Source organism: Crinia signifera, chromosome 2, assembly GCF_055691185.1.
Source record: "Crinia signifera chromosome 2, ASM5569118v1, whole genome shotgun sequence".
Classification (NCBI taxonomy): domain Eukaryota; kingdom Metazoa; phylum Chordata; class Amphibia; order Anura; family Myobatrachidae; genus Crinia; species Crinia signifera.
In genome coordinates this window covers 138,445,297-138,466,329 of record NC_139218.1, presented here as the reverse complement: position 1 = coordinate 138,466,329, position 21,033 = coordinate 138,445,297, and the positions used below count along the sequence as shown (strand labels likewise).

Sequence of the window (21,033 nt, the reverse complement as noted above, 5' to 3'; positions counted from 1 at the left end):
CCTAGCAGGGCGCCCAGTTTTCCTACGTACGCTACCGTAGTGAAATCGCATCGCATGGGCCGTTTGGTACTTCTTTACTTTCACGGCGCCACTAGATAGGACAGATAGGATACTAGATAGGATACGATTTTGTATGCGATTTGACATAAGATATCGCATAAGATATAGGATAAGATTTACTATCCATTTCATTACCCCACTATCCACTAGGGCGTGGAGTTGATTTTATATAGCGTGGCGAGCGCAGCGAGCCACCGAGCCCGGAGCGTGGCGAGCGCAGCGAGCCCCGCGAGGGGACACGGATGTTGTTTCAAAGCAAGTCCCCAATATTGCATGCCATTTGCATGCAATTCCATAAAATACTTTCCGTGTCCCCTCGCGGGGCTCGCTGCGCTCGCCACGCTTCGGGCTCGGTGGCTCGCTGCGCTCGCCACGCTATATAAAATCAACTCCACGCCCTAGTGGATAGTGGGGTAATGAAATGGATAGTAAATCTTATCCTATATCTTATGCAATATCTTATGTCAAATCGCATACAAAATCGTATCCTATCTAGTATCCTATCTGTCCTATCTAGTGGCGCCGTGAAAGTAAAGAAGTACCGGCCGTTTTAGTGCCGTGCAATGCGATTTTTTAATGTAATTTATTCACTGCTCTGTTGGCCCCAGGGAATCGTGCCATGCCATTAGCTATACACTTTTATGACATACAATGAGGTTTTAGTCACCCCCCCCTATCCACGCCACCCCGAAGCGTTGCGAACGCAGCGAGCCCCACGAGGGGTGGCGGAACGCGTCTTCCCAACCTTTTCATATACCATGGAGGCGTGGATACATGTAATGTAATCCGTGTCCCCTCGTGGGGCTCGCTGCGCTCGCCACACTATATAACATCAACTCCACGCCGACGTGGATAGTGGGGGTATGAAACGGTCGGGAGGACGCGTTCTTCCGCCCCACGTGGGGCTCGCTGCGCTTGCCATGCTTTGGGGTGGCATGGATAGTGGGGGGTGACTAAAACCTCATTGTATGTCATACAAGTATATAGTTAATGGCATGGCATCGCACCCTATAAAATGGCATGTGATTTTGCGGGAGGTGCAATGCGATGCGATCCCCAGGGGCCAACAGAGCAGTGATAAATTACATTTAAAAAATCGCATTGCATCGCACGGCACTAAAATGGCCCATACGATGCGATGCGATTTTAGTACGAAGAATAGCCCTGTGCGCAAATAGAGTACTGAGCGCTCTGCTAGGAAACAAGTACCATAATTTCACATAATTGTAATGGAGAAAAATATTGTGCTATTTTTCTGGAAATATGGAAATATAGGTTCAGGAACTCCAGGTTTGGAGGGACTGGGATCATTGGGTCGACCTAATGATGGTCAACAGTCATTAGATCGACACCGTTGGGTCGAAATACAGCAAGGTTGACAGGTGTCTTCATTGACATGGCTCAAGGTCGACAGGTGTCTAGGTCGACATGGAACAAGGTCGACAGGTGCATAGGTTGACACATGCGATAGGTTGACAAGGGTTAGGTCAACAGTTTTATGACTTCATAAAATCCTCTACAGAATGAATGGGCACAAATACCCACAGAAATACGCCAAAAGCTTGTGGAAAGCATTCCAACCCCATATTTAAGTATATGTATTTGAGTATAATGTCATTACAGTACCAGTCGGTGTAACGGTCAGGCATCCAAATATTTTTTTTCCATATAGTGTATATTGTTTGTTTGTAACTTTTATCTTTATTTAATTTCACAGATTTAATTAATCTGTGCAATGTGCCTCGGGCCTAGATTAGGATTCATATTTTTGCTCTCTCTCTCTGAACTAGCCATACAGCAACAGGCTCGAATACACAGAACTGAAGAGCTGACATGAAAGGCCAGGTATACAGGATTACAGCAGGATCATAACAGTACCCCCTCCTTCAAGGTAACCTCCGAACACCTAAGGAAACTTTCAGAATAGTCACAATTCAGGCTTCAGAACAGGTAGACCAAGGATCCTCAACCTAAACATGTTCTTCTTGGTGGTGCGAGATGGAAGAGCACTTGAAGCCAACACTCCACCAGGGCTAAGGTCCCATCTAGTGTGATAATGAGGACGATAGGGTGCAAGACTTATGGAATTCACTAAGTCTTCAGGAGGAAAAAAATGGCTAGGAAGGATTGAATCTCCAATGGGTGATGAGTCGTAGTCCTCGTCAGAACAGGTGGACATCCTCGACGTACACAAAATTTCCATTTCATTGAGTGTGAAAGTGAGGATGACTAGAAGTGAGGCTTATATTACTCCCCTTCTGAGGGAAAACTTGGCTAGGTTGAATAGGACCACTAGGGAAAGGTGTAGAGTGGTTATCCTCATAATAAGCTAGAATTCATATCTAGTACTAAGGTCTCCTTCCCTTATTTGGAGATTTCTGAGGATTCAGTGGTATGATGTATTGTAGAGGGTTCCACTTGAGAATGAGACAGAGACAGCCCACTCTTATGTCCACGGGTACAGATCTTGGAGGATTGGAATGTTCAGTAGACTCTAGCGGTACTGTAGAACTTGAAGGATTTAGGTATCGGCAAGAAGGAATCTGAGGACCAGAAGACTTAGAGGAATCTTTGGGAGCAGGAGATAAAGCTATATAATTCAGTTTGCATGGATACAGGTTTTGGAGAATTGCTGGACTTGTGAAACTTAAGAGGATTTAGGGTTTTGATTTATTGATTTTGGAGTCTGTATGACTGAGCAACAGATGGACTCTTGACAGAGGGAACTGATGGTTTAACTGAAGTCTCAAGGGCAGTCTTTGAACCAAATTTTTTAAGCATGTCTTCAGAGAAGGACATTAGACTTTAGATTCTGGGATTTTTGGATTCAAAGAGCGGGCTAGCCCACTCTAAGGCTTCTCCTTTGAAGGCCAGAAACCGGTACATTACAATATTAGCCAGAGTAATACTAGATGAAGGGTCAGATTTCATTGCATCCAGATATCGCTCAACTAGAACCTGGTATTGAGAGAGATTCCCATCAGAATAGACTAAAGAGGATTCTTAAAATGACTCATCGACAGGCTTTTGACTGGGAAACATCTTGAGCGATATTGGCTGAACCAGAGCTTTGGGTGAAGCGTGTACCACGGGAGACCCAAAAACCAGGGCAGAGGTGGCTGATAACCCACCTAGGGTTACTGGACTGGAGCAGTTATTCGTAATCTGGATAACTGGTACCTCATTCTCAGGCTGGATAGACTGGACCCTCACCTGGGGCTGGACGGACAGGACCCCCTCCTGTGGCTGGATAGACAGACTATCTTCCTGGGACTGGATACTCTGAATCCCCCTTTGGGGCTGGATGGACAAAACCCTCTCTTGGGGCTGGACAAGTAGAATACACTCTTGGGGCTGGATGGGCAGAACCCCCTCTTGGGGCAGGAAGGGCAGAACTCCCTCCTGGGGCTGGATGGACAGAGACTCCCTCCTGGGGCTGGATGGACAGAGACTTACGGATGTAACCGGATGTGGACCAAAGTCATCAGATTTGGTCGAATCTGAATGATTTTCCTGATGGTCAGCTGGAACTGGATTGTGTCTAGAAATACTTGAACTAGCTGGGACCAGTGTGTACTCTGGACTGATGGGTAGAACCGGATGAAGTCCAGAGCTGTCTAAAGTCGGCTGGAACCAGGTGAATCTCCTGACTGACAGCTGAAACTAGACCACGTCTGGTGGTGTTTGAACCGGCTGGGATCGGCGAGGACTCTAGACTAACGCATAGAACCAGATTAGGTCCAGAGATGTCAGAATCGTCTGGAACCAAACAAGTCTCCAGACAGACGGCTGGAACTGTTTAAAGAAATCAGGCACACGGCGATGGTGTTTTGTTCTTCCACCGTTGATGGTTTTGATGGGGTTCTCTCGTGGTATGTAGAATATGTCAAAGAGAGAAAAAAAAGGGGAATATAGTGTCTATTGATTCTTATTAAAACACACTCAGGGATAGAAATCAAGGGCCATATAATGCGTACCCTCACTCACATAGAGAAGGATAGATACCCGTGTATAAAGGTTTCTTTATAAGTTCTTTATAAGTTGTACTCCGTATTATACGTGTTGTTTTCCCTCCACCTGGTAAGTTTGTACACGTACCGTACTCACATCAAGTACGCTTTAAATACTCATATAAAGGTATCTTTGGATAACCAACGATCTTCTCAATCACTCTCTCATGAGAACGGACTCCAATATAGATTCAGGAGAAGACGCCAGATGGATATATCATGGGAAAACAAAAAGATGCAATGTGTAGAGGGTCTTTAACCTTGTTATAGGGTAATCTAGTGGGACCCAGGATGCATACCTCCACTCACATGCAACAAAAAGATCCCACGTGCGTAAAGGTTTCTTTTGTTAGGGTCACACTTCGTGGTAGAAAGAAAATGGTTCCCTCCACCGATAGAATTATAGACGTACCATACTCACATGTGGTACTTATGGATAACACATATAAGGGTATCTTTTAGGGTGCAGGCTTGTCCTTTAGATATGCAAAACTCAAGCACATGGACTCCAATATAGGATTTGTAAAAATAAAGAGAGGGTTCCTCTCAGTATAAAATATTTATTTATACATAAAAACAGGTGCATAAAAACAACAAAGTGGTGACTGAAAGATGGAAAAATGAATGGCAGTACCTAGATCCGTGCAGTGGCCACATGCACCGGAACTCCACCATCCAATACAGTCAGAGGTTACAATGGTTGGCACCTCTCTCCACCGACGCGTTTCGATAGGTCCTCCTATCTTTGTCAAGGCTGGAGAGAGGTTCAACCTGTAGGGATATTTATACAGGTCATAATGAGCAATCCAATTAGGTATCCGTGCACTTCCGCCGGAAGTGATGTCACGTTGCTATCATTTGTTCAGTTTAATCAATTATAATTTTATTACTGATCATGGGTAATTGATTTATAAAGTCAATTATCCCCATTATTAATCCAAGGTGAATATATCAATAAAGCCCGAAATTTAAGTGGCGTTATCTGTGGAACGCATGAAGCAAATGGCGCTGGAACGCATTACGTACTTCCGGTTTTTAAACGGGTACGTTTCTTGTAGCTGGCGTCCACTTTTTTGTGACAAAATCTGCATCAACTGTTAGGGCGCTGTTATGCCCTCAACTTACAGTATAGAAATCTCATTGTGAGATGCGGTCAATTATACCGCTCATACTAAATTCCGTTTAGAACGCATTTCAACATGGCGCTGGAGCGCATATTCTATTTCCGGTCGTTCATGTTTGAAACGCACGGCCATTTGCATTATAGAACGCATAGGTTCTCATGGTGTTCATGTAAAGTGCATTAATGTATGTGCAATTTAGGATGTGCAAATTGCACATACATTAATGCACTTTACATGAACACCATGACCGCATCTCACAATGAGATTTCTTATAATTGATTAAACTGAACGAATGATAGCACCGTGACATCACTTCCGGCGGAAGTGCACGGATACCTAATTGGATTGCTCATTATGACCTGTATAAATATCCCTACAGGTTGAACCTCTCTCCAGCCTTGACAAAGATAGGAGGACCTATCGAAACGCGTCGGTGGAGAGAGGTGCCAACCATTGTAACCTCTGACTGTATTGGATGGTGGAGTTCCGGTGCATGTGGCCACTGCACGGATCTAGGTACTGCCATTCATTTTTCCATCTTTCAGTCACCACTTTGTTGTTTTTATGCACCTGTTTTTATGTATAAATAAATACTTTATACTGAGAGGAACCCTCTCTTTATTTTTACAAATCCTATATTGGAGTCCATGTGCTTGAGTTTTGCATATCTAAAGGACAAGCCTGCACCCTAAAAGATACCCTTATATGTGTTATCCATAAGTACCACATGTGAGTATGGTACGTCTATAATTCTATCGGTGGAGGGAACCATTTTCTTTCTACCACGAAGTGTGACCCTAACAAAAGAAACCTTTACGCACGTGGGATCTTTTTGTTGCATGTGAGTGGAGGTACGCATCCTGGGTCCCTCTAGATTACCCTATAACAAGGTTAAAGACCCTCTACACATTGCATCTTTTTGTTTTCCCATGATATATCCATCTGGCGTCTTCTCCTGAATCTATATTGGAGTCCGTTCTCATGAGAGAGTGATTGAGAAGATTGTTGGTTATCCAAAGATACCTTTTATATGAGTATTTAAAGCGTACTTGATGTGAGTACGGTACGTGTACAAACTTACCAGGTGGAGGGAAAACAACACGTATAATACGGAGTACAACTTATAAAGAAACCTTTATACACGGGTATCTATCCTTCTCTATGTGAGTGAGGGTACGCATTATATGGCCCTTGATCTCTATCCCTGAGTGTGTTTTAATAAGAATCAATAGACACTATATTCCCCTTTTTTTCTCTCTTTGACATATTCTACTGACCACGAGAGAACCCCATCAAAACCTATCAACGGTGGAAGAACAAAACACCATCGCCGTGTGCCTGATTTCTTTAAACATTTGCTCCATACAAGGACTTGTTGGTGGTCCTAATCTTGAAGGCCTGGCTGAAGGTGCTAGGTGGCGCCTTGGGACTTTTTCCTTTCTTTTTTCTATTTAGACGGCTGGAACTGGATTATATCTGGAAATGCTTGAACCGGCTGGGACCAGCAGGGACTCTGGATGAAGTCCAGAGATTTCTGGGATCGAATAAGCCTCCTGACTGATGGCTGAAACCAGATTACGTCTGGAGGTGCTTGAATCGGCTGGGACCGGTGGAAAATTTGGACCAACGGATGGAAACGGATGAGGACCAAAGTCTTTAGAATCGTCTGGAACCGAATGAGTCTCCAGACAGACAGCTAAATCTAGAGATACTTGAAATGGCTGAGACAGGCAGGGACTCTGCACTGACGGGTAGAACCAGATGAGATCCAGAGATTTCTGAATCGGCTGGGGCCGAATGAGCCTCCTGACTGAACGTCTGGAACCAGATTACATCTGGAGGTGCTTGAACAAAAAAAATTGTGGCTGAAAGTTTAGGCAACCCACCATGGAACTTGGAAGAGAAAACCACTGCATGGGCTGGGAGAATAGACTTTTACTTTGTATTAGACAAAGTACTAGGTGCTGCAGACAATCCCCGTTTAACGACCAGCCTTCATGTCTTAGGGACCCAATTGTGTATTTGGGTCTCCCTCAGAGTGGATGTTGTCAGGGTCACATTGTCCTTGGAATTGAGGAGGGAACAGTCCTCAATGAAATGGTCAGGATTACCACATCAAAAGCACAGGTGGAGTAATCTGCGTTGTCGGCACTGGGCCTCATTCTGGAGGTTGGAAGGTCTTTCAGATCCCTTGGGCAGAGTAACTGAGGCTCCTTTTACCTTGGAGCTGTAAGTGGTGGGCACCACAACATCAGGAGTACAACTTAATAACTTAGAAATGATCAGAGACATTTTTAACAAAAGTTCTTGTAACTAGACAAGCAAGTGCTGGTAGGTTTCCATTGTTTTCAGCTTTTGCTTAACCTTCTTAAAGTCACTGACTGAGTGCAGGGACCTGTGCATACTATCAAGTATGGGGATTGGTGGACCCAGGCGTGACCTAGGTGTTTAATGAGGTTAGCTGAATACCTATTGGAAGAGTTCACAATCAGGTAAGATGAAGGAACTTTATTCACACAATGAAAGTTATACTTGAAGTGAAGGGAAACCACCAGGATACCCTACTTGAAGAATACACTGGAGACCGACTTGGAGAATACACTGCAGAAGGACTTGGAGAATACACTGGAGACGGACTGGGAGAATACACTGGAGACGGACTGGGAGAATACACTAGAGACGGACTGGGAGAATACACTGGAGACAGACTGGGAGAATACACTGGAGACGGACTGGGAGAATACACTAGAGACGGACTGGGAGAATACAGTGGAGATGGACTGGGAGAATACACTAGAGACGGACTGGGAGAATACACTAGAGACGGACTGGGAGAATACAGTGGAGACGGACTGGGAGAATACACTGGAGACGGACTTGGAGAATACACTGGAGACGGACTTGGAGAATACACTGGAACCGGACTAGGAGAATACAGCAGACTGTGAAATGAGGCAGGTTGTGGAGTATAGGTGACTTGAACCGGAGAATGATGAGAGGACTGGACCGGAGACACTGGAGTAATACAGCAGACTGGGGGATGAAGCAGGTAGTGGAACACAAACGGAAGCAGGAACAGGTGAGACTTGCAGACTGGAAGGTTCTACAAAACTGGAGGCTGTCTGGAAGCAAGTTCACACAGCATCAGAGCTGATAAGCGACGATGCACAAGCCGTGACTGCTAGTTTGAACTGGGAACTTAAACCCCTTGGGTTGAACTGAAATGGGAACTGCAAGAACTGGAATTAAATGGAGCAGTGTTAAGCAGGATGTTTGCATGCTTCCACCCAGCAGGTAACTGAGGAGTTAATAGCTTCTGTAGATCTCTCACAGCTAGGAATAATACAGGTGTTAATTAGTAGCAAAGCCTAAACTCTCAGGAAGCATGACTGCAATCTGGCTGCAGCAGGATGGAATACACAGAGCAGACAGAATAGGCCAGGTATACAGGATCACAGCAGGATCGTGACAGGAACTCACCAATGCTCCATTATTCACCCCAAGCCACCATCCAAAATTGGAGGCTGCCTGACACAGTGACACCACAAAGAGGGGTGTGGCTCTGCAGACCCATACCAAGCCCTAAGGTGAAGCTTGTAGCTTCTTACTGGTCCTCCCGCTCACATCCATCTCAGATGATGCAAGTTTAGCTTTTACTTCTGTAAATGTTGTCATGGGTATTATGCCTTAAACTACACTGGGTGAATTGGTCTGAGAAACACACTTTTTTGCCTTTAGAGCATTTTCAGTTGCAGGTGTCTAGGTGTGGTCTATACTCTTTGCAGTGTCCCTAAACATAATCCCTAAGGTGTTCCAAACACAATTATGAACCTTTCATGGAAACCTTAAAGAAAGGAACATTGTACATTATGATAAAAACTAACTTTTCTTCTCACCTTAAGATCAAGATACTCTTCCAATGCACAGCCTGAATCATTGTCAGAAGATGTTGTGTGCGTTGATGACGTAGCGCCCTGGGCTGGACTATCTGGTGCCATCGAACAAAACGCAGAAGGGCATCCACTGAAAGGAACGGCTGCAAAGCAGACAGAGATTGGCTCTCATTCAGTGATTAGACACAGCTAATTGTAACATGATCTTCCTTACTACCTGCATTAGTCAGCATAGATAATCATCTTGTTACTCAAAAGCTTTCCATTCTTAAAAACGTTATTGTTCAATTGTAAATTCCATTGCATAGTAGTTATGCAACAGGATTATGTGGGCATATGTAATGGTGTTTCTAGTTCACCAGGAGTGCGGGTTACAGGCTGTTCTCAGCCGTTTTTAATTGGCAAATTAAATTGGCATAATATATTATTATTTAGAAGACATGGTTAAATGATTGGCGCTATGAAAAAAATTGCATAGTTCAACCAGCATCCCGCACCTCCACTGAACTTGGGCACTATAACATATGCCCCTCAGTGTTTTAAGAAGTAGACACAGAGAAATGTAGAAACAAAAAGTATGTATAGAACAGGAGGCTTTCCTATGGTATGCTAAAACCCCAATTAACTGATGTTTGTCATTTCGTACATTTATTATTTACACCTTTATGCATTATGTATCCTTTAGCATATTACATTGTTTGATAAAAATGCTATAAACATAAGTGTTTATGTTTCACTTGCGTCATGTGTCACTGGCTTACTTTGATCTTAATACCACACCCCCCTGCTACAGCACTAGCTCTGTCTGTTTGACAGCATACAGCCCTCCACACCTCCCTCCGAATCACCCACCCTCTCTGCTGGGTGCCCTTTCTGATGCTCTGCAGACAGCACACACTCCCTTCCTGACTCACTCATCCAAATCTTGTTGATATCGGCAAAATAAAACTGCAGCGAAGGGAAACAAGCTGAGATTTAGCCATAATGTCCAGGGTATACTTTTTCAAACAATTATCTGAGAATACTTATTTTCCCACGATTTATAATTCTGATGGACCCAGAAAATTTTCCAATGTGGGGTCAGAAAGGAAATAGATTCTATCACCATAAAAAAAAACAAAAAACTCATAGACCAGTCTTTCCTACCTCATCAACATTTATTAGCATTTCTACATTGTCACAAACAGGAGATTACACCCTCAACCGCCCAAAATCCCCTTCTACAGACGCCATGGACGGTCTGGCACCACACGAGAAACAAACATAAATTGAATAGCCATCATTCCCTATTCCTACCACTAACGGCGAACCCAGAATTCCAAGGAGGCCAGGCATCACAACCTTTCCAGTCATGGAAAAACAAAGGGATTAGACATGTCCAGGCCCTTGTAAACGATGTGGTAACAGCTCCTTTGAAGGTCCAGGACATGGCTGAAAAATATTCACTTCCCCAATCACAGGCTCTAGCCATGTATCAAGCCCAACATTACGTTAGCTCGGTTCTTAAATATCTTTCACCTACTGATAAAACTAATGCCCTAGACACGCTGCTATTTAGACCAACATCGGGAAGGAAAGCCATTTCGACTTATTATCAAATATTACATACTCCTATTGCCCTAGACACCATACGAACAGGCATATCTACATGGTTGCAGATCTTTCCACAATATTCATTAAAACACCTGCTACGCTCATTCCAGTATTCCTGGAAGACCATGCCTTCCTCTATGTATAGGGAAATGTTTTATAATATTTACCACAATGGTTACCTCTCCCCACATAGACGCTATGTCATGGGCATAGCTGAAGCCGATACATGCCCAAAGTGTGGTAGCTCGGGGGCGACATTCAAGCACTGTATGTGGGACTGCCCTCTCATATCCCGGTTTTGGAGACAGGTGCAGGGATTCTCTAGGACCTATTTATTAAACAGCCTTCCTTTGACGGCGGAATGGGCCTTGCTGGGTATGTTTCCTCCCAATACACCAATACTACCCGACAGTAAAAAAGTAATGCTTATAATCTCGGCAGTGGCCCGCAAATGCATCTTACATCAGTGGATTCATGCGGACCCTCCAACCGTACAACTGTTTAGGGCGAAACTTTTCCATGTCTTTCATATGGAGTGGGTGGAGACATCCTTACAAAAGGAGGAACGCACAGAAAAACTTTTCCAAATATGGGAAGGCTTTATTGACTCTTTATCAGATGATCTTAAAGTACAGATTTACAAATGTTTTAGAGCCACACAATGGTACGAGACTAGGAATCTCTTAGGGGATGCCCCGATAGACCTTCCAGCAACATAGTTGTCTCACGTGTTGAGGGCCCTCCGGCCGGGTTCGCCGGTATCTTTGTCATTCGTCTGCTCGGCAAAGCAGGATAAGAAATATTACTACTCAAATGTACACTGATTTTACACTGTATTATTGTGATTCATACAACTGCATTTTGTTCACTGTAATATTGTAATGCTCAATCCTAAATAAAAATATTTTGAAAAAAAAAAACAAAAACAAAAAACTTTTCCCCAATTATTGAGGAAATAATAAAATAAGGTACTTATGTAATATCTGGGCTCCCGTTTTTCTTATGAGACCGCGTCCCCTCGCGGGGCTCGCTGCGCTCGCCGCGCTTCGGGCACGGTGGCTCGCTGCGCTCGCCACACTATATAAAATCAACTCCATGTGTAATTGGATAGTAGGGGTATGAAAAAATGGGATGCATTTAACATGGGAGCCCAGATAATACATAAGTACCTAAAATAATAATGACAAAAGGTCTAACCCCCCCCCCCCCCAAAAAAAAAAACGTGTGATCAGAATAAGAAGAATCAAAGCTGCATACAAGGGGCTGTCTAATTGCTTGCTCAGAAGAAAATGTGGATCTTTATCTGTGTTCAGTTTGGACAGAACTATGCGGCTGCAGTGACTCCATCCATTTATATGTGAAATTAGCCATTCTCACTACCACATACCTCCCAACTGACCTGCTTTCCGCGGTAATGTCCCGTTTTTTGGGGGACATTCCCGTGTCTCGCCCGGGGCCAGCAGGGTCCTGCAGAGGGAGGAGGCAGTTATGGGTCCCCTTGTCACCCGCTAGGCAGCAGAGAATAGCATCTATTCCCGCAGGCAGAGGGGCTGGGGGGCATGGCCCGAAGCTGACGGAGCTACTTGCCATGCCCCGGAGGTGGCAAAATGGGGGCCTGGTTTCACGGGATTGACATAATTTGCCAGCCACGCCCCCTAGCTGGCAGGCCACATTTCCAAATTTCGAGCGTGCTTCTACATCGTGAGTGGAAGTTCCGCCACTCATTTTTATAAAGTTGGGTGGAATGCTATCAGGGCACATTTGAACTAGCCTGATGCAAAGACATCGCTGAATTACAGACCCAAGCCGCTGGAAACCTGAAGCATATTACCAGGACTGTGTGATCCGGAATACGGTCATTGGGTCACCAGCAAGTTGTTAGACAGTCATTAGGTTGACACCATTAGGTTGACATGCATTTAGGTCGACATGTGTCTAGGTCGACATGTAGGCAGGTCGACATGAGCCTAGGTTGACATGGGTTAGGTCGACATTAGGTTGACAGGGGCATTAGGTCAACATGGGTTAGGTTGACATGGTTTTTTTCTGAAGGTCAGGCCCCAAGATTCGTAGTGGCGGCCCTGGCGGTGGGGTTGCTGGAGCATATTATTACTGGGGCAGTAGGGGCTGTCTGGTTTAGCTCTTCTACACACCCATTGGAATATTGGGGTAGATATTGACAAAGTGATTGATCACTTTGCAACTTGTGTTATAAAAGGGTTGCTAACTTAATTATTTTGCTCTATTTCTTTCTAACGAATATTCTATTTTATTTTTTAATATTTGTCAAAAAATTAGAGGGTAGGAATGGTAAAAAATCTATCCAATGTCGCCGTTTCCGACTATTTTTCCAGCCATTTTTCACCTATGGAGATTCCACTTTGTTTAAGTTAGAATCTGAAAAACGGATGAATTAATAGTAAAAAATGTGAGCATTTCCGACTAAAACGCGTGGATCTGTGACTTTTTCAAGGATCCAGTATTTCCAACTGATGGAAATATAAGATCAGATTGAATAACCCCCCTGAGCCTATATGCAAGATAAAAATTATATAAATATATGTATACATATGTATGTGTGTGTATGTATGAATATATAATATGTATGTTATGTTTAAAGTAGAGTGTGCCATCAATTGTCCTGCTAGGATATTTTAATTAACTGATTTAAACTTGCAGGGGATGATAGATGCCCCCTTGGGAGCAGGAGCCCGGTGGCAGATGACTCCATTGACTCCCAGAGATACGCCTTTACTGGAAGTCACGAGCACCAGTTTTGCCTATCACTTTGACTATAAATTAGTTGATATGTTCCTTCAAACCAAGACACCCCTGCAAGAGCCTTGTGGCACCCCAGGGTGCAGTTTGGGAACCCCTGCTATAGTGTACAATTTGTGTAGCTCTGTATAGGTTCTGTGTTGCATTATTTGGTGTTTCTTTTTATTTTATTTTTAAGCAAAAACAGTCAACTTACAAAACCCCCTGTCAAGGTCTGCTAAATTCAATGAAACTCCTCTCATATTTGTTTTAAAAGTAACATTTCATTCAGCTTTTACAGTACATATAAATAGCCTGACAACGTAATGTGAACATTAGAGAACAAAATAAACATTTTTAGTGCCTAGCTGAATTTACAAGGTTCTATTTCTCTGCCCTTTTTTTCAGTGTATCATATTAGATGTGAAGTCAAAACTATGGGCCTAACTAAAAATGCAAAACTGCAAAGCTTGCTGTCGCATGCTGGGGGCTGCCCAGTAAATAGCAATGCCACCCAGCATACTAGACCCGTTTCCCCGGTCTAGTAAGTGTCCGGCTTCTTCAGGAAGCCGGACACTTACTAGACCGGGGAAACGCGTTGAGCACCTTGATTGTCAGTGAACTGGGATTTTGTTCTGGAGACCTACCCACTTCTCCCGATTAAAAGCACACCACTCTGAACTGCATCTGAGAAACACAGAAGCTGTGGGATAAAAGCACGATCCCTAATTAATCGGATGACAGGGTGAGCCAAACTATGGGAGTCTTGAGCCCTTGAAATTATAGGGCACTGGGAAACATCGGTCCTTTTAACCAAAAACCCTTGGATTACAAATTCCCTCAAATTACAACTAAGGAGGACCAAGGATGGTAATGTGATTTCTATCCCCGTAGAACTGACATGACTTTGTTTTAACCACTTATATACCGAATTAATTGAGAGACTGAGTCTATATATTTAGTCATCTATTTTTTATTTTTCATTTTTAATGTGATATTTGTGTCATGTTATTTTATTGTGTTTAGTAAAAAATCATTAACTGATTCACCGTCTTGTGTATATTATTCAGCCAGTGCCAGCTCAAAAAATCTATTTATATTCCATGCCTGCATAGCCTGGCTACAAAGGCAAAAGAACCATTCCCATATTTCCGTATCGGCTGCATGTTAAATTATGCAGCCGCCCTGAAAATGGCCCTGACTAGCCTGCACTGTCTGGATCACTACCCAAAATAGCAGCTTCTCCACCCCCGTTGGCCGGCGCTGTCAATCACAGTATAATTGCATCCTTCTTGGGTGCAGTCGCACTAGGAAAATCATAGTATGCACTGAGCGCCCGCATCACAAGCGCGATACACTGAAAATCACCCGTTTGCATTTTGCAGAGTACTGCATCCCATATTGAATAATAGGCATAATGTATAATAATACATGAAGGTTAAGTCTATGATTGGCTTTATTTGCAATGCTTGTGTTTAATAGATCTGCCAATCCCTACAAGAAGGAAACACAACATTTCTGTGCCTCCACACTGGTCCTTCTCTGTATCTCAGCTGTTTCATATACAGCATCGCCATCTTGTTTCTCCAGAATAGAGCCAGACAGCCAAGATATATGATTGATTGATTGATATATATATATATATATATATATATGTGTGTGAAAAAGAAGTTCGAGGTGGCGCGCATGTGAGTATAAAATATAACAATTTTACTATCGCATAAAAGCTCACGTACACAGAAGTTTAAAACAATCAGCTTATTGTCACCAGCGTCCAATGTAGGCACACTTGAGGTTTTCCCCAACACAGCGGCGTCTTTCTCTGCAGTGTAGGCGGCACAGCGTGGATACGGCACACATCAGCTCAGTCTCGCCAAGGGGTAGGACCACCGGTTCGACGTCAGACAGGAACACCCTCAACGCGTTTCGTCACGAAGTCCATCGTGACGAAACGCGTGAGCTTCTGTGTACGTGAGCTTTTATGCAATAAATGCTGGGAGTGGGAGAAAGGATGGGGAACAGGTAGGCATGGATATCGGAAGTCCACCATTAAATGACAGCTGGGCATCCGCTGTTAAATCTTTCGATGCGATGGTCACTGACAATTGCATCAAAAGAAATCAGTTATAAGAAGAGATCATATGATTTGTGCTTGTGCAAAAAAAGCCCTTTTTTGCCGATGCACAAACATGTTAAGTGTGGCTGGCAGGGGGTAGGACCATCAGAAAACCATCAAATGTTTACTGTTCCATGGTGGCAAACATCAGAATGCCATCATTGAATGGTAAAACTACTACCATCCAAGCAAAAACATAGATGATAGCGAAGCATCTATTCCTAGGAACAGGAACTATGTGCATGCAAGATAGCTATAGCCTGCAGTACAGCCAGAAAAGCATTTAACATTTAAGTCCTCGGAGATGTATATTTCTATATTTATCTTTTATATATATACTAGAGATGTGCGGCGGCCACTTTTTCGGGTTTTGGATCTGGATCTCCCTTCGTGTTTTGGATCTGGATTGGTTTTGGCAAAACCACCCTTGCGGGTTTTGGTTTTGGATCTGGATTTTTATGAAAAAATGCTAAAAATGGCTAAAATAACAGAATGTGGGCCTGTTTTTGCCCCTAAAGTATTAATAACCTCAATAACATTAGTTTCCACTAATTTCTAGTCAATTTTGATCACTTCACAGCTCACAAAATTGTTTTCATTTACTGTAGTTGGGCCAAAAGGTTATACAGAGGTAGCTGGATGACCAAGCTAAGCGACAGCAGTGGGCATCACATACATGTGGACCTTACACTTCCAACCTGGCACATCTTGGAAGCAGAGCGGTACTGCAGGGGCAGACAGGGTGGCAGTTTAATAAATTACCCCAAACAAAAGAGAAATGCTCCAAAGAGCAAAAAATACAAAGAGGTATCGGCCTTGTCATGACTGGTGGTAGCAGCTTCAGCACTTCTATCAGGTTGCTGATCTCCCACTATTTCCTCCTCCATCATCCTCCAAAAATGTGTTTTTATTTTATTTATTACTTTTATTTATTTTTCTTACTTTACACTGGACACAGCCTGTCACATTGGACACAGCCCCTGGACACTGGACACTGCCCTTGGACACAGCCTGTCAGCCTGGACACAGCCCCTGGACAATGGACACCGCCTCTGGACACCGCCCCTGGACACAGCTCCTGTACACTGGACACAGCCGTTCACACTGGGCACCGCCCCTGGACACTGCCCCTGGATACAGCGCCTGGACACTGCCCCTGGACACAGCCCATCACCCTGGACATAGCCCCTGGACAATGGACACCGTCCCTGGACACAGCTACTGTACACTGGACACAGGCGTCACACTGGATATAGGCCATCACACTGGACACTGGATATAGCCCGTTACACTGGACACTGGATATATCCCATCACACTGGACACTGGATATAGCCCGTCACACTGGACACTAGACATAGTCCATCACACTGGACGCTGGATATAGTCCGTCACACTGGACACTGGATATAGTCCGTCACACTGGACACTAGATATATGCCGTAACACTGGACACAGCCCATTACACTGGACACTGGATACAGCCCGTCACCCTGGACACAGCCCCTGGACAATGTACACAGCCTCTGCACAATGGACACAGCCCCTGGACAATGGACACAGCCCCTGGACACTGGACACAGCCCCTGGACACTGGACACAGCCCCTGGACACAGCCCCTGGACAGTGGACACAGCCCCTGTACACTGGACACAGCCCCTGTACACTGGACACAGCCCCTGTACACTGGACACAGCCCCTGACAAACTGGACACAGCCCCTTTTATTATGGACACTGCAGCCCCTGTACACTGAGTGTACAGTCAGCAGCACTGCAGCCCCTGCGTGTGAGCACTGCAGCACCTAGTTTACAACCAAATAAAAATCACACAAAATAAATCACAGCACAGGGCACAGGGCACAGGGCACGGAGCAAAGAGCAGAGAGGACGAAGCACAGATCTCCCCCCCACCCTCTTCCCTCTCCTATAATGGAGTGAAGATGGCCGGGCGCGCGTGTGTCTTATATAACATCCCGATCCCGCGAGAATCCGATGATGACGTTTTGCCTCGTTTTCGGTCCGGAATTCAGGCGGAAACTCCCGAGCCGGCTCGGATCCTGACTCGGATCGCGATATTCGGATCTGTCGGCTCTCGGAGATCCGGACCCGCTCATCTCTAATATATACATACATATATTATATAGAGAGAGAGAGAAAGAGAGAGATGAAAACTGGTGTACAGTGATCCGATTCTGCCTTTGCAGAGATCTAATTCTTAACAATGATTAGGTCAACACCTTAGAATGGTCGACATACACTAGGTCAACATTGATAGAAGGTCGACTCATGCAAAGTAGGTAAAGTATGAACAAGTCATTTCCCCCCAAAAAACATGAAAAACGTATGTCGACTTTTCCTGTGTAGTCCATGTGCATGTTGAATTTTTGCTTGTGTTGACCTTTTGTGACTGTTGACCTAGTGTATGTATATATAGATTTTAAATAAGGAATAATAATTAATTAAGTTAAAAAGCGTGATTGCACTGGGAGTATAAGTGAAGGCTATTGTTATACCCAAAACACTGATTTATCAAGCTAATTAAACCAGCCTTTTTTTAAAGTATTATACTGTATGATCAGAGCGCTGTCCCATCTGTGAACTTCTATAATTACTTGTTCTGTCACCTGCGCATTTATCTTCATTGTATTGATTTGGAGTGTTCAACATTCAGCATTTTTATACAAATACACTATACAAACAATGGTCTGCCCCTCTCCGTCCAATATTTACCGTACACGTCCTAGCACCCATAAAAAGTCCCAGTTCTAACCATAAATTGAGGACTCTTAACTGGCAAACTTGGGCAGCCGAATAAGTTTGTACAAGCATTTGGTGTGTTGCCTTGGACAAAAATGCTCCTGGACACATTTATTTCAGCCACATACAAACTTGTTAATGTACTTAGCTTTATACTATATATAATGAATCATAACACTTTTGGAATGTTATTACATTATTTGACACTGCTGTGTCAGTGTTGTCCATGAACTCTCATTAAGCTGAGCTGACTGCATTTATTTATATGCATCGCTGACATTGCTGTCACGATCCACCAACTATTATGTTGGCATTTTTACTGTAAATACATTATTAAAATGATCTTTAGCTACAGCATTCATGCCCATATGTCCATGACAGACTCTATTGAGTGTATGTATTTACATATCTGGTTATGTCTGTTGGCAAATGAATTAAAACTAGATTGGCCGTGTCACTTTAGTAGTTTAGTTCTCAGTAGTTTCTCTTGACACTTAAAACAAGAATAACAACATGATCACAAAACATATCTCTAACTTCCCCTTACAAAGAAGGCAATATGTAGCTATATTGGTTTTAAATAAAATTGCCCTGGTCTTAAATGTATAAAAAAGCTGCACAGGTACAGTATCAGTGGTAACGCAAAAAATTAATATCCACACTATTAATTGGGACTAAGTAAAAAACGGGCCCAGATAAGACCCCGGAACGCCGGACCGGACATCAAACTCTGCATTCCGAAGCATGTAGTGTCCGGTACAGCCCGAGGGGTGTTCTGTCCGGGGGGATTATTATTATTATAATTTTATTTATAAGGTGCCACAAGTGTTTTGCAGCGCCGTACAAATGAAAAGTACAGGGAGACAAAACTTGGCATTACATTGAATAAATAACAAAAATAGAATACAAATAAAGAGCGCCACAGTTCAATACACATTACAGCTTATATATAGGCAGTGAGGACTTAATTAACGTACAACTAGAGCAGGCATGTCCAAACTATGGCCCTCCAGCTGTTGTGAAACTACACATCCCAGCATGCCTTGCAATAGTTTTAGCATTCCCTAATAGTAAGGCTGTGGCAAGGCATGAGGGGACTTGTAGTTTCACAACAGCTGGAGGCAGGGCAGGTGACAGGGGGGGGGGTCAAAGGGGACACCTGTACCGGGCCTCAAGCTTGTGAGGGGCCCCAAGGTTCTGAGGCGCTATAGGGCTGTAATCATTGCTGCGACAGTGCAGTGCCTATTGTAGCAATGATTTATAAAGGCACCCTCCTGGTTCCTGTAAGGGTACTTACTCAGACCCTTCTCCAGTATTAGTGAATGTTAATTATGTTTCTTTTGTAACAATAAAAAAAATTCAATATGCAGTATAGTAAAAATACTTTGCTCAAGGGGGCGGGGTTAGGGGGACCCGCCAGAGATATCAGTGTACCGGGCCCCAAGATTTCTGTTGCCGGCCCTGGCTGGAGGGCCATAGTTTGGACATGCCTGAACTAGAGGCTTGAGGCCAATGATGGAGATGAGTATGCGGACGAAGATGGTCACTGTGTGCTTGAGTATAGGAGAGCTGTGAGTGAAATGTGAAGAGAAGAGGGCTTTGACAACAGGAGGGAAGAGGGCCCTGCTCGGAGGCGCTTACAATCTAGTATGCCTGTGATAGCTTCCCATGTTGTCAGGACTGTTCCGGGACCATACAGGGAGGCTTTATTCTCCCCCCCCTCCTCTCCCTGGTGACAGGTGTCACATGCACCCCCCCCCCCCGGCATTCCGTGGTCATGCCCGGGTCTGTTTTTTATCCATACCCCTACCAAAATATTTTCGACAAAAACAATATTTCTGACAAAAACAATGCAAATCTAGCAGAATAAAAGGCACAGTTCTTTTTGGTGAGTTTTATACTTACAAACAATACCATAAGTTACACAAACATGCAACATAAAATGTTCAATCATAAGTTTATGGCAAGCCTTGTAGGAGAATAATACTTATGTCTGTAAAAACGTCCTGGTACAAGTATACTGGTTACAACTAAAGTACTATTGTTCAAAGGTTTCCCTACCTCCAGTTCCTCAGGTGACTGCTTGTGGCAGAAACTTCCTCATCTCAGCCATTTCCTGATGCTGGCATTTATATTACATAACGCAATGTAACCACAGCTACATATTTGTCACCTATTTGCTCTGGTGCTAATCCATAGCATAAAAGTGTTTTTGTGAGCACTACTGACCTGATCTGTAAAGTGGAAATAGTAGATGATACAGCAGAAATGGAGTGCTGCCTGGTTGCTGTCAGAAGCTGTGAAGCAAGTGAAAAACAGGATCTGTGAGAGCAGAAACGACACTTTACCTGCCCAGTCCCTCCTCACTGGGACTGTAGTTATCCTCCAACCAATAGCAGCTGAGGGCTGTAACCCTGGTGTGCCTGAACTGTAATCTCTTACTTTCCACACTATGATGCCTTCCTGTCTCACTATCACTCTCTACACGTTCCCGGTCTTTGTCTATAGCTCCTGGCTTTGTGCAAGGGCGTAACTACCATAGGTGCAGGGGGTGCAGCTGCTATGGGGCCCAGAGCTGAGAGGGGCCCACTTTGCCTGTCAAAGTATCATATGCTGTATACATTTTTCAGCATAAGGTGATAAATAGGGGCCCTTACAAACTTTTGCAATGGGGCCCACATGAACCTAGTTACACCACTGGCTTTGTGTATTTTAAACCTGGG

General features: G+C 44.0%; 1 protein-coding gene across 2 annotated transcripts in view; it reads right to left on the bottom strand.

Annotated features, from left to right (window-relative positions):
• The window catches only part of PRICKLE4 (prickle planar cell polarity protein 4), a 40,615-nt gene extending 19,933 nt beyond the window's left edge, over positions 1-20,682 (bottom strand). Inside the window, exons 1-2 of one of the 2 annotated variants that reach the window (XM_083172959.1) lie at positions 20,540-20,682; positions 9,091-9,230 (exon numbers count right to left, since the gene is read on the bottom strand). In XM_083172959.1, the coding sequence (XP_083029085.1) occupies positions 9,091-9,192 (102 nt within the window). In that variant the 5' untranslated portion in view covers positions 9,193-9,230; positions 20,540-20,682. Of the gene's footprint in view, positions 1-9,090; positions 9,231-20,371; positions 20,509-20,539 lie in introns of those variants that run through there. The other variant, XM_083172960.1, reaches the window with a different exon arrangement.
• Between the last annotated feature and the right edge of the window lie 351 nt (positions 20,683-21,033).